The 13942-nt window shown below is 47.3% G+C and overlaps 1 protein-coding gene across 1 annotated transcript in view; it reads right to left on the bottom strand.

Moving 5' to 3' along the window:
* SLC38A6 (solute carrier family 38 member 6) overlaps nt 1-13942 on the bottom strand; it is a 97537-nt gene that overhangs the window by 32113 nt on the left and 51482 nt on the right. Inside the window, exons 7-8 of the mRNA XM_060262870.1 lie at nt 4970-5052; nt 4376-4434 (exon numbers count right to left, since the gene is read on the bottom strand). Coding sequence (XP_060118853.1) covers nt 4376-4434; nt 4970-5052 — 142 coding nt within the window. The remainder of the gene's footprint in view (nt 1-4375; nt 4435-4969; nt 5053-13942) is intronic.

The raw sequence follows: 13942 nt of genomic DNA, 5'->3' as shown, positions 1-13942 counted from the left end.
CCCCACCCTAAGCTCATGTAATAAGCTAGACTCCTCAGCAGGTGGTATTTACTCTCATCTTCCGCCTTGGGCAAGACCTCAGAGGAGCGTGCATAAATGGCCATTTGCATTATGGGGCTTGTTTGCTTTAGAAGAATCCCAAAACAGTGGGGGCAACCCGGTTGACCTTTGAGCTCTCAAGCCCACACAGCTGCACCAGTTACAGCTAAGGGACTCTTGCCTGGACTTGCACGTACCAACTGATTTCATCGGAACGTTTAAGTTTTGGTGGAGGGCTTAATGGAAAAGAAGGAGGCTAAAGTCATGACAGACTTCACATTTCCAGGATCCAAGATCACTGCAGATGGTGACTGTAGCTATGAAATTAAAAGACGTTTGCTCCTTGGGAGGACAGCTATGGCGAACCTGGGCAGTATAATAAAAAGTAGAGACATCACTCTGCCAACAAAAGCCCATATAGTCAAATAGATGGTATTCCTAGTAGTAATGTATGGCTGTGAGATGCTGAAGCTGAAGCTCAAATACTTCGGCCACCAAATGAGAAGGGAGCACTCACTGGAGAAGACTCTTGAGAGTCCCTTGGACTACAAGAAGATCCAGTCAGTCAGTCCTGAGGGAAATCAACCCTGACTGTTCCCTGGAAGGTCAGATGCTGAAGCTGAAGCTCAAATACTTTGGCCACCAGATGAGAAGGGAGCACTCCCTGGAGAAGATCCTGATGCTGGGAAAGACAGAAGGCAAAAGAAGAAGGGGACGGCAAAAGGCGAGATGGCTGGACAGCGTTACTGATGTAACTAACACGAATTGGAGCGGACTCTGGAGGATGGTGGAAGACAGAAGGGCCTGGCGTGACTTTGTCCATGGGGTCGCAAAGAGTCAGACTTGACTGTGCGACTGAAAAACAACAACAAAAAGCAGATTTGCTGCCGAGGGAGGTGATGAGCTCCCCCTCCCTGGCAGTCTTCAAGCAGTGGGTGGATAATAATAATAATAATAATAATAATAATAATAATAATAATAATAATATTTTATTTATATCCCGCCCTCCCCACCGGAGCGGGCTCAGGGCGGCTAACAACATATTCATATCATTATACAAAGGTTTAAAATCACATTAATTTTAAAACATTCTAATTTAACCAAATACAATACAATAAAATTCAGGTGCTAATTCTGTTCATAAGATAATGGTGACAGAGGTAAGATAATGGTGACAAAAACCTATCAGGGATGCTCTAGGCTGATGCTGCATTAAATAGGGGGTTGGACTAGATGGCCTCTATGGACCCTTCCATGGACCCTTCCAACACTGTGGCTCTTATGTGCAAACAAAAAAAAAACTAAGGCAGGGGTGTCGAACTCATTTGTTATGAGGGCCGGATCAGACATAAATAAGACCTTGTTGGGCCAGGCAGTGTTGGGCCAGGCCATGGGTGTACCTATTTAAGATTAGGTAGCAGAGATATAAACTTTATAAAGGACACAGACAAACACAAAGTTTTTTTTAAAAAAAACCACCTTAAAACATGCTTTCAACAATAGCATTCTTTGGTTTGTATTTCTCCCATGGGATCCAGGGAACTGGGCAAAGGAAGCTCTTGTTCTTTCCTTCCTTCCCCAGGGGACCAGGAGGGGGAGGAGCCTCAGCCAATAGAAGGAAGAGAGGTTTTGCTCATTAGCTCTACTGTATCGTTGAGAGAGCTCTGCAAAACAAGCTATTCCTCCCCCCCTCCTTCCTCCCCAAGGGAGGAGCTTCAGCCAATGGAGAAAATAGAGATTTTGCTCTGTAGCACTCATTGGTTTTCAAGGTGCTTTCTTTGTATTTCTCCCAGGGGATCCAGGGAACTGGGCAAAGGAAGCTCTGGCTCTTTCCTTCCTTCCCCAGGGACTGGGTGGGGGGGAGCTTCAGTCAATAGAAGGAAGAGAGGTTTGGCTCAGTAGCTCTGCTGTGTGATTGAGAGAGCCTGGCAAAGCATGCTATTCCTCCCCCCTTCCTCCCCAAAGGAGGAGCCTCAGCCAATAGAGAAAATAGAGGTTTTTCTCTGTATTGAGCAAGCCTGGCAAAACAAGCTGTATGCAGAAGGAAGCAAGAGAGAGGGAGAAGGAAGCAGGTGACAGCCAGTTGCTTGGGAGCCTGATAGGAGCCTTCTGGAGGTCTGATTCAGCCCACGGGTCGCATGTTTGACACCCCTGATCTAAGACAACAGGGACAAAGTCAGTGATTCACTCTGTTTTAATTATCCCTCTTCACCGAAAGCACTGTGGGCCAATGTTCCCTGCATAGAGTTGTTCTTCTGCATATGGATTGTTCCATCTTTTTCAACAGAAGCAAATTCCTTTGCAGACAGGGTGACTCTCGAGTGCTTCAAAGCTGCTATATTTGTGAGAAATTGCCAAACCTCTCTGGATGCATAGTCACGGTCGTTTTTATTATTTTGAATTGTGCTTGCTTACTTCATATATCTTATTCCTCCTTCCAAGGAGCTGAAGCCTGAAGGCAACACCTCTTTATAGGGAAAGACTAGAATCTGGGGCTTTTCCGTTTAGAATGAAGATGACGGGTTGGGTCAGAGAACAAAGTTATGGGTGGGTGGAAGAAGCAGTTGCAGAGAACTTTTTTCTCAATTTCCCTTCAAACTTTGGGTATCCAATGGAGCAGAAGGGCCGTGGATTCAATTACTCAACAGTAATTAGCCTGTGGAATTCACTGTCACCTGGTGTAGAAACAGTCAAGTGAAGGGAAAAAACCTCATGGGATTAAAATTTCAACAGCGAAGCCTCTGAGTTCAGAAGCAGTAATCTGTGAGGGCAGCAAGGGAAGAAGAAGAAGAAGAAGAAGAAGAAGAAGAAGAAGAAGAAGAAGAAGAAGAAGAAGAAGAAGAAGAAGAAGAAGAAGAAGAAGAAGAAGAAGAAGACAACTGTAGATTTATACAGAGTCTCAGAGCAGCTAATAATCTCCTTTATCTTCTTTCCCCACAACGGACACCCTGTGTGGTGGATGGGGCTGAGAGAGCTCTCCCAGAAGCTGCCCTTTCACGGACAGCTCTGCAAGAGCCATGGCTGACCCAAGGCTGTCCCAACAGTTGCAAGTGGAAGAGTGGGGAATCGAACCCGGTTCTCCCAGATAAGAGTCCACACACTTCACCACTATACCAAACTGGCTCTGGGACTCCCTGGGAGTGAAGTTCTGGGACTCCTTGCTGTGCCTGCAGGTGTTTGGGGGAGATGACTGACCACTGTGTCAAAACAAGATGCTGGATTATCAATATATCTAATTCCCAACATGGCCCCCACCAAGGGCTTTTTTGTAGCAGGAACTCCTTTGCATATTAGGCCACACACCCTGATGTAGCCAACCTTCCTGGAGCTTACAGTAGGCCCTGTACGAAGAGCCTTCAAGCTCTCGGAGGATTGGCTCCATCAGGGGTGTGTTGCCTAATATGCAAAGGAGTTCCTGCTACAAAAAAACCCCTGGCCTCATCTATGCCAGTTTGGTGCAGTGCGCGGACTCTTATCTGGGAGAACCAGGTTTGATTCCCCACTCCTCCACTTGCACCTGCTGGAATGGCCTTGGGTCAGCCAGAGCTCTCATAGGAGTTGTCCTTGAAAGGGCAGCTTCTGGGAGAGCTCTTTCAGCCCCACCCACCTCACAGGGTGTCTGTTGTGGGGGAAGAAGATAAAGGAGATTGTAGGCCGCTCTGAGACTCTGATTCAGAGAGAAGGGAGGGGTATAAATCTGCAGTCTTTTTCTTCTATGCTCAGTTGGCTCAGAAAGATGGGGGAGAAAGTTAAAAAAACCGACCTTTTTCTTTCGGCTGGAAAGAATATGGTCTTTGATAGATTAGTACATACATTGAACCGCTCAAAAGAGGCTTGCATCTTCTTGTGGATGTGTGTGTGTGTCGCTGAACTAATGCGAAGATTCAATTTTCTCGGAACATACGGCATTTTCTTCTGCACGAATTACAGTAAATGGCAGTTGGAAGCGAGGACGAAGGAATTCCATTACACGCGTGGAAAAGAAGGGGGAGAAAGCGCCCGGGCTAGTATTTTTCACTGAACTGTCAGCAACACAAATACACTCGACTGCATTTTACAGTCCAAAAAATTTGCGCTGGTAAATCTTTTCCCCATGCTTGGCTGTTCCTAACAGATTCCGCTCTCCCCCTCCCTACCAAGCCTAGCAAAAGTTATCCAAAGGGAAGCAAACACACACACACCGCGTAGAGGAGAAAGAACACTTTCAGTTTTAGAGGCAAGTTGGTAAAGAGCAGACATCCGTTTCAAAGGCGCTCTGAAATCCATCAAAATAATAAGAAAACTCAAAGTTAAGGGGGTGATCTGTATTTTCATTTTGTTTTTTTTAAAGACTTACCACAAGAGCAAAGTACGCCATAAAGAAAAATGATAAACTACTTGTGTAGCCAAGAAAGCCTGTAAAGGAACAGTGGAAAAAAAATAAGAGGCAATTTATAAGGCAAGCGATTCTGATAGAGGGCTGAAAGGCCCTTCACAGGGAAGGCATGTTTCCCATTACGGCACTCGGGATCTGGGAATTAAGAACTCAGAATAACAGCATTCCAGCTCAACTGTCACAGATCATTTATGCAGTTTTGTGGGGCCGAATTAGAACTGGCTTACCGCTAATGGCGTGCCATAAGTACATGCAGCTCTTTAATGTTCTGCTGTAAAAGGGTTTTATTTTAGTGGGGCAGACAAAATCGGACGGCGATCCAAGAAACAGGTTAACATAGGCAAGGCTGGGGAAAAAGACAGACTGCGCTGCAAATAAATCTGCCGCCGCCCCCTTCCCCTCAATCTTTGGCTCGAGTCTTAAATTCAAATAGAAAAAAATAACAACCCATTAAAAGTTTCTTGCGAACCCGTCAATTAAACTGCTACTAAAAGAGAATAACTGCTGCTAATAGTAATTAGGACGGCAATAATACCTGCCTTTAAAATTACTTACCGATTTTGGGAAGAAGAGCGAGAGGGAAGACGATGCAGACAGAGGTGAGCAGGAGGAGGAGTCGGCCGTCGAGATACCAGGCGCTGTTGGGAGAAAGAAAGGCCTTGGACTGGAACGTCGATTGAGGGGTGACATGAGAGAGGTTTACAAGATTATGCACGAGACAGAGAAGGTAGAGAAAGAAGTACTTTTCTCCCTTTCTCACAAATACAAGAACTCCGTGGGCACTCCGTGAAACTGCTGAGCTTAGAACGGATAAAAGGAAGTCCTTCTTCACCCAAAGGGGGATTAACACATGGAATTCACTGCCACAGGAGGCACATAGACAGCTTCAAGAGGGGATTGAATAAGCATAAGGAGCAGAAGTCCATCAGTGGCTATCAGCCACAGCCTATTGTTGGAACTCTCTGTCTGGGGCAGTGATGCTCTGTATTCTTGGTGCTTGGCGGGGGAGCACAGTGGGAGGGCTTCTAGTGTCCTGGCCCCACTGATGGACCTCCTCATGGCACTTGGGTTTATTTGGCCACTGTGTGACACAGAGTGTTGGACTGGACGGGCCTTTGGCCTAATCCAACATGGCTTCTCTTATGTTCTTAATGTCCCTGGCAGGGCTTTTTCTGTAGGAGGAGCTACTTTGCATATTAGGCCACACCCCCTGGTGCAGCCAATCCTCCAAGAGCTTGCAGGGCTCTTAGTATAGGGCCTACTGTAAGTTCTTGGAGGATTGGCTACATCAGGGGGTGTGGCCTAATATGCAAAGGAGTTCCTTCTACAAGCCCTGGTCCCTCAAACAAAGGTTCTTCTGCTGCCAGCTGAGCAGCCGCAGGTACATCTGGGGGTGGGGGTGGGAAATAAGCTTTATCATTACGTGATTGCCTTTGGTTCTTTGTAAAATCACTTTGCGGAAGAAGAAGTTTTCAAAGCTGGAGCACATCTCAAAAGCAGCTTCTGTGGATGCCAGCCTCCAGGTGAGACCTGGGGATCCTCTGGAATTACAGCTCATCTCCAGACGACAGAGATGATTCCGCCTGGAGAAAATGGATGCTCTGGAGCAGGGGTGTCGAACTCATTTGTTATGAGGGCAGGATCTGACATAAATGAGACCTTTTCGGGCCAGGCTGGGCTATGTCGGGCCGGGCCGTGTGAGTACCTGTTTAAGATTAGGTAGCAGAGATATAAACTTTGTAAAGGACACAGATAAATGTGACATTTAAAAAGCTTAATACATGCTTAAAACATTAGCACTTGTTGGTCTTAAAGGTGCTTTCTTTGTATTTCTCCCATGGGATCCAGGGAACTGGGCAAAGGAAGCTCTGGCTCTTTCCCACTCTCCTCAGGGGACCAAAAGGGGGAGGAGCCTCAACCAATGGAGAAAATCAAGGTTTTGCTCTGCAGCTCCTGTGCAATTGAGCAAGCCTTGCAAAGCAAGCTGAGATGCAGAAGGAAGCAAGAGAGAGGGCGAAGGAAGCAGAAAAGAGCCAGTTGCTCAGGGGCCTGATAGAAGTCCTCTGGGGGCCTCATTTGGCCCCCAGGCCGCATGTTTGACACCCCTGCTCTGGAGGGTGGACTCTTTGGCACTGTAGCATACTGAGGTCCCAGTCCTCTCCAGCCACTCCGCCCCACTCCAGGAATTTCCCAAGCTAAAGCTAGCAACCCTACCCGAGGGGCCCCCACTCACCGCCGGTGGCCAGGAAAGACCTGAGAACCCTCTTTTCATAAAAGGCCTGCCTTATCTATTCATTTCGAATATTTATACCACAGGTGTCAATCTAACAGCCCAAGGGCCGAATCAGGCCTCCGAAGGGCTCCTATCTGGCCCCTGATCAACTGGCTGTCATCTGCTTCTTTCTCCCTCTCTCTTGCTTCCTTCTGCATCACAGCTTGCTTTGCCAGGCTTGCTCAATCGCACAGGAGCTACACAGCAAAACCTCTATTTTCTCCGTTGGCTGAGCCTCCTCCCTTGAGGAGGAAGGGGGGGACAGCTTGCTTCAAAGGAAGCTCTGGCTCTTTTCCTCCTTCCCCAGGGGACCAGGAAGGGGAGGAGTCTCAGCCAATGGAACGAAGAGAGGCTTGGCTCTGTAGTTCTGCTGCGCAACTGCGAGAGCCTGGATTGCACGGGAGAAATACAAAGAAAGCACCTTTAAGGTCAACAAGTGCTAATGTTTAAAGCATGTCTTATTTTATTTATTTTTAAAAAATCTTTGCGTTTGTCTATATCTTTTATAAAGTTTATATCTCCGCTACCGGGCTTTACATTTTATGACACACATGACCGGGCCCCAAAAGGTCCAATTTATGTCCTATCCGGCTCTCATAACAAAGAAAGCCAGTTTGGTGTAGTGGTTTAGTGTGTGGGCTCTGATCTGGGAGAACCCGGTTTGATTCCCCACTCCTCCACTTGAAGCTGCTGGAATGGCCTTGGGTCAGTCATAGCTCTGGCAGAGGTTGTCCTTGAAAGGGCAGCTTCTGGGAGAGCTCTCTCAACCCCACCCACCTCACAGGGGGGTCTGTTGTGCAGGGTGTGACTCTTTTTAGGACTGCGCTATTAGTTAACAGCAATTCCCTGACCTGGATGGATCGCTTACCGCCCACTGTTCAATTCTGGGCATATTTTATAGACCCATAAGAGCACGATGCCCTATGTTTATGGGCCATCTGGATTTGATTACTCATTGTACAACCGTAGAAGGTTTTATCTACTGTTTTCATTGCATTTTTAATTGGTTGTGAGCAATGTTCCCTCTAAGCTGTGGAGTCCTGTGAGCAAAAATTCTACTTTGTGAGCTACTGGCGTTAAAGAAGAAGACTGCAGATTTATACCCCGCCCTTCTCTCTGAATCAGAGACTCAGAGTGGCTTACAATCTCTTATAACTTCTCCCCCACAACAGACACCCTGTGAGGCGGGTGGGGTTGAGAGGGCTCTCACTGCAGCTGCCCTTTCAAGGACAACTTCTGCCAGAGCTATGGCTGACCCAAGGCCATTTCAGAAGCTGCAAATGGAGGAGTGGGGAATTAAACCTGGTCCTCCCAGATAAGTGTCCGCATACTTAACCACTACACCAAAGCTGTGAGCTGCTGCATATATCAGCTTGCTCTGGGGCCATCTTTCCTGAGTGAAGGCAAAAATGTGTGAGATGGGCGAGAAGGCTGTGAGCTAGTTCGCACTTACTCATCTTAGAAGAAGATGATATTGGATTTATATCTCACCCTCCACTCTGAGTCTCAGAGCGGCTCACAATCTCTTTTATCTTCCTTCCCCACAACAGACGCCCTGTGTTGTGGGTGGGGCTGAGAGAGCTCTGACAAAAGCTGCCCTTTCAAGGACAGCTCTGCTAGAGCTACGGCTGAGCCAAGGCCATTCCAGCAGCTGCAAGTGGAGGACTGGGGAATCAAACCCGGTTCTCCCAGATAAGAGTCCACACACTTAACCACTACACCAAACTGGCAGAGGGGACACTGCCTTAAATCATAAAGCACTTTCGCATCATCTGCTCCCCAGTTCCTTTAAGGAGGTGCTGGGAACTGAACCCGGGACCTTCTGCATTCCAAGCAGATGCTTCATCAGTGAGCTGCAACCTGCTGCAAAGAGCACTGCAGAGCCAAAAGAAGCGGCTTCTCCCATCACGGTGCCCTGATGACCCAGGTGTGTTCTCTCTGCCGGGAAATGTAGGGAGGAGCAGCGGGGGGGGGGGGGCTGGCTATGAGCTACAGAGCCGTCAAAAGCCCAGTCTGAAGGAACATCTCGTTAAGAGCTTCCCTGGCGAAAATGCCCGAGTGTCGACTGACAGATCTCTTCTGCATCAGCCTACGGGGTTGTTCCTAATAAATGCCTTGGCCTTTGGCCTTGGGCTTTATTTAGCCCGGGGCACGGTTAGTACCTCATAAACAGGCAGGAGCATCCAATTACCCTTTAAGTGCACCCTTAGCCACCCTCGGGCGGGCCGTGTTGAAACTAGAGGGGGGCAACTGCTGACCCGACGGATATCTTCTGCATGTGGGGCCTGCCTGGGATCGCCCGGGTAAGAAGCGTCGCCCGCGTTTGCAATGTAACGTGGGTAGCTGCATCTCATTGGCTGAGTCTACTCCCCCGGCTGCCCCGGTAATGACCGGCATGCGCCCTCACTGTACACGGCCAGCCAAAGACACCCCTAAACCCAAATACTTCAAGTAGCTAGGTGGTGGCTGGAAAGCTCTCGCTATTACCACTGATTTCTAGGAGACAGAGACTGGCTCGCCTGGAGAAAATGGCTGCTTTGGAAGGTGAACTCCAGGGGTGGCCAAATTGTGGCTCTTTCACACATGTTGTGTGGTTCTTTAAGAAGGGATTGGATCAACAGCAGGAGCAGAGGTCCATCAGTGGCTATTAGTCATAGCGTATTGCTGGAAGTCTCTGTCTGGGGCAGTGATGCTCTGTATTCTGGGTGTTTGGGGGGCTTCTAGTGTCCTGGCCCCACTGGTGAAGAAGATGAAGATATTGCATTTATATCCTGCTCTCCACTCCGCAGAGTCTCAGAGCAGCTCACAATCTCCTTTCCCTTCCTCCCCCACAACAGACACCCTGTGAGGTGGGTGGGGCTGAGAGGGCTCTCACAGAAGCTGCCCTTTCAAGGACAACCTCTGCCAGAGCTATGGCTGACCCAAGGCCATTCCAGCAGGTGCAGGTGGAGGAGTGGAGAATCAAACCGGGTTCTCCCAGATAAGAGTCCGCGCACTTAACCACTACACCAAACTGGCTCTCCTTACACCAAACTGGCTCTGGACCTCCTGATGGCACCTGGGGTTTTTTGGCCACTGTGTGACACAGAGTGTTGGACTGGATGGGCCATTGGCCTGATCCAACATGGCTTCTCTTGTGTTCTTATGTCTGAGGCAGTGGTGTTCTGTATTCTTGGTGCTTGGGGGGCCACAGTGGGAGGGCTTCTAGTGTCCTGGCCCCACTGCTGGACCTCCTGATGGCACCTGCAGTTTTTTGGCCACTGTGTGACACAAAGCGTTGGACTGGCTGGGCCATTGGCCTAATCCAACATGGCTTCTCTTATGGTCTTATGTTCAAAGCACCCACTGCCCCATCGGCCAGCTTGGAGAAGCTTTACATCGCTTCTCTAAGCCAAGCCAGCCATCAGCTTGGAGAATGCATTTAGAGTTAAAGTTGCTTTATTTCTTTATACTCTCCTTCCCCCCACCTCTGTGGCTATTACATTAGGCAAGTTTGGCCTCCCCTGATATTTGCAGTTAAGGCTCAGATGGGAGGTGATGTGTACAATCTCTCCCTGAGACCCTGGAGACCCACTGACAGGCTGAATAGACAGTATGGACTTTGACAGACTAATAAGTCTGATTCAGTATGAGGCAGCTTCACATATTCATGTGAACATAGAATCATAAAGTTGGACGGGACCTCCAGGGTCATCTAGTCCAGCCCCTTGCACAATGCAGGGAATTCACAAGTACCTCCCTCCCCCCACTCCCCCAGTGACTATTATACATATTGTACCATAGAGTTTTCCCTCCCAAATGGCTAGAGCATCTGGAAAAACTATAGAATTTCCCTGGAAACGCCGAGAACAGCCATGTGTGGCATCACCGGCGTGATGACGTCACTTCTGGGTGACGACATCGCGTCAGGGAGGTTCCCGCCTGGACCGGGGGCTTAGCAGTCCTATGTATTTTATACAATCTTAAACCAGTGTGTACAAAATCAAAAGCACTTTTCTATTTCTTCCATCCACACAATAATCCCTAACACAGTCAATAGCTTGTTCCAAAAAATTCCAATAGAGGGATTAAGAAATCTTTATAGTCTTCATAATTCTTCCCTTCTAAAAATAAAGTCCATTAACACAGTCACTAGCGTGTTCTAGAATTCTTTCCAGCAGAAGGATCAGGAGATCTTTACAGCCTTCGTAAGACACCCCTTCTAGATTTCGAGACGTTTCAATACTGGTCTTCTTCAATTATCAGGCTGTTAAAATGGAACCTGATTTCAATAACTTCTCACACAGACACAAGGTTCATAGTTTACAACGGAGTCAACCTATTGTTTAAAAAGCTAAAGGTAGTCCCCTGTGTAAGCACCAGTCGTTTTCGACTCTGGGGTGACGTTGCTTGCACAATATTTTTATGGCAGGCTTTTTACATTGCCTTCCCCAGTCATCTCCATTTCCCCCCCAGCAAGCTGGGTACTCATTTTACTGACCTCGGAAGGATGGAAGGCTGAGTCAACCTGGAGCCGGCTACCTGAACCCAGCATCCGCTGGAATCGAACTCAGGTCGTGAGCAGAGGGCTCCGCCTGCAGTACTGCAGCTTTATTTGTTTGAGTATATAAATTGTTTTTTCAGCCCTATTCTGACTGCTTAAATGCTGAAACCCCTTCCTCTGTGTGCGTGTCTGACCCCAAAACGGCAAACAGCATTTCCCTGGGTGCGTACGAAAGGGACACGAGGACTAAGCACTGAACGGTAGTGCGTATACTTATCTCTCCCCCAGCCAAATGCTTTCTTTAGAAAGGGCAAGGCAATTCTGCAAAATTCTGCAGCCTTTCCCTCCTGCGTGCCTGAGCTCTTGCTGCTCTGGGATCAGGGCTGGGGAACCGAGAGTCTTTACTCAGCGGGCTATAGCAAAAAAGGAAAAAAGACTGTACTTTACAACAAGCCCTTCGTAATAATCAGGGGTCATTTTGTAGAAAAAGAGGCGCTGGAGCTCATTAGCACAACTCATCTGCGTATGCCATTACTGAAAGGTGGACTAAATTATATCAGTCAGCATCTCCCTTAAAATGCTTTTGGAATTATATGCCATAATAAAACCTTACTTCCATCATGCTTTTAAAATTACTACGGCCACAGTGGCATGAGAAAGATTTCCATCTGTCTTAGGGTTGACAAGTCCCCTTCCTCCCGGAGCGTCTATTGTACCATAGACTCTTCCCTCCCAAATGGCTAAAGCGTCCAGGAAAACCACAGAGTTTTCCCGGAAACGCCTAGAGAGGCCGCTGCGCGCCGGCATGAACAAAGTGTGTGGGGGCCGGGGTTAAGAAAGAAAGAGCACAATAAAATTTAGAAGTTCCGGAGTTCCGCTTCTGTGAGCTCCCGCTCAAAATGAGGTCTGGTAACATTAGATTAACCTGATCAAAATGTAGGCAAGACCCAGCCATTCCCGCCCTATTTTAGCATGTTATAAAGACTATTTTTACAAAAAACGTTATATAAATAAATAGTTAATTTGGATCAATTGTTAAGAAGGCGGACAGCACAATTATTTTGTAATCTGGTAGATCTGCTCTTAGTATGTATGTTTGGAGAAACCGTCTATACTGAGACAGACAAACTTTTTTTTTTTCTCCCTATGTGCTATGACATTTTAAATCTGTTTTTTTTTCTTTCTTCCTGCTTGAATTAAGTTAGTTAGAAGGATAAAGATATTTGTTTCATATGCTTATTTTAATGACGATATGTTAAACAAACTTGTTAAACAAACAAGTTAGTCTGTGTTTTCAATATGGTTAAGCTCAGCCAGCCAGTTCTGTGTCGAGATTGCTCTGACTCTTTTATATTTATATGTGTTGAAGAAGAATTGTGTAGACCTGTATTTCAAGTAATAGTTTAGTAAAAAATCTATCATGAAAAATAAAGATGGTAAAATATATGGGGAGGACCTCATACTTGCAGGTAGGAAAAAAGGGATATTTCATTTGGAGGTAGAATTGTAACTGAAATATTTGCATTTTTCTTTGTTTCCGTTTTTCCCACTTTGCATCCACCCCGTCCCCTCTTTAATGTATCTATGCCTGTGCCTCTTCCCTTTGTAGTTAAAATCAATAAAAATTATAAAACCTGAAGACTATTTTTGTAAAACAGGAAGAAGGGCGAGCTGCCGAGCATAGCTCAATGAAATTCACATGCCTATAGGTACAGCAGATATCTGGAGTGCTTAATATAAACCAGTCTGTTATGCCCTCATATTGCGGGACACCCCCCCCCCTCCCCAATAGCAACTGCCCTCATATTTCAACTCCTTTCACATTTTTAAGTCTCTCTTCCTTTGATTTGGCACGAGATGGTGCATTTTTTCATTCCTAAGCATTTCCCTGACTTTAAAAAAAAAACCCATCGCAAAGAGGTGCGCGCGAAGGTTCTGCTCCATCATAGATTAATTTAACGAAGTTTCAGGCTCTGGGGAGCAAGAATCTCTTTTAAAAACGTTATTTAGGCGACTGGGAATTCAGCCCTATCAGCACTTAGCCTTTGGCTGATGCGGACAAAAGCAAGGAAGCCGCTTCTTGCTTAGGCAGCAGTTTAAAACAAAAAAAAAATTATTTGTTATGGAAAGAGCAGAATTACCGGGGATGGTAGCAAGTCCCAAGGTTCCGAAGGGGGGGGGGGGGTCTTGTTCTTGACCATCAAAGCAGACCCTCTCTCTAAAAACAGCAGGCCGTTCGGTATGAGGCTCACACTGTGGAGTTAATCAATTTGGCTCCCGGAATCTAAGCTGTTTTGGTTTGGTTTCTCTCTCTCTCTCTCTCTCTTAGTAGCTATTTTTATAAGAAGGGTCTGAACCAGCGGCCTCTGGCCAAATGTTTTCCTTGGATGCGGGGACCGTCCAGGCCGATGCCTCCCCAGTAAAAAGAGTTCATTATGTAGCTGCACAAGTTTTGGCAGGCGGTTGTCCTGGGGAAATCTGGTGCAGGCTATGGGGCCCGGAGACGGGATCAGGGGTGGAATGCTAGCAGGAACTCCTTTGCATATTATGCCACCCCCCCCCCCCAGATGCAGCTAATCCTCCAAGAGCTTACAAAAAAGAGCCTTGTGAGCTCTTCGAGGACTGGCTACATCGGGGAGGGGGCGGGGGAGGTGGCCTAATATGCAAAGGAGCTCCTGCTAGAATTCCACCCCTGCATGGGATAACACTGGCAGCTTCGATCACACCTGCTTCAGATGGGTGGAGCGGCTGACTCCATTTGTAACGCTCAGGG

This window comes from Heteronotia binoei, chromosome 21, assembly GCF_032191835.1.
Source record: "Heteronotia binoei isolate CCM8104 ecotype False Entrance Well chromosome 21, APGP_CSIRO_Hbin_v1, whole genome shotgun sequence".
Classification (NCBI taxonomy): domain Eukaryota; kingdom Metazoa; phylum Chordata; class Lepidosauria; order Squamata; family Gekkonidae; genus Heteronotia; species Heteronotia binoei.
The sequence above is the reverse complement of the archived record's forward strand: the minus strand, read 5'-3'. Positions and strand labels throughout refer to the sequence as shown.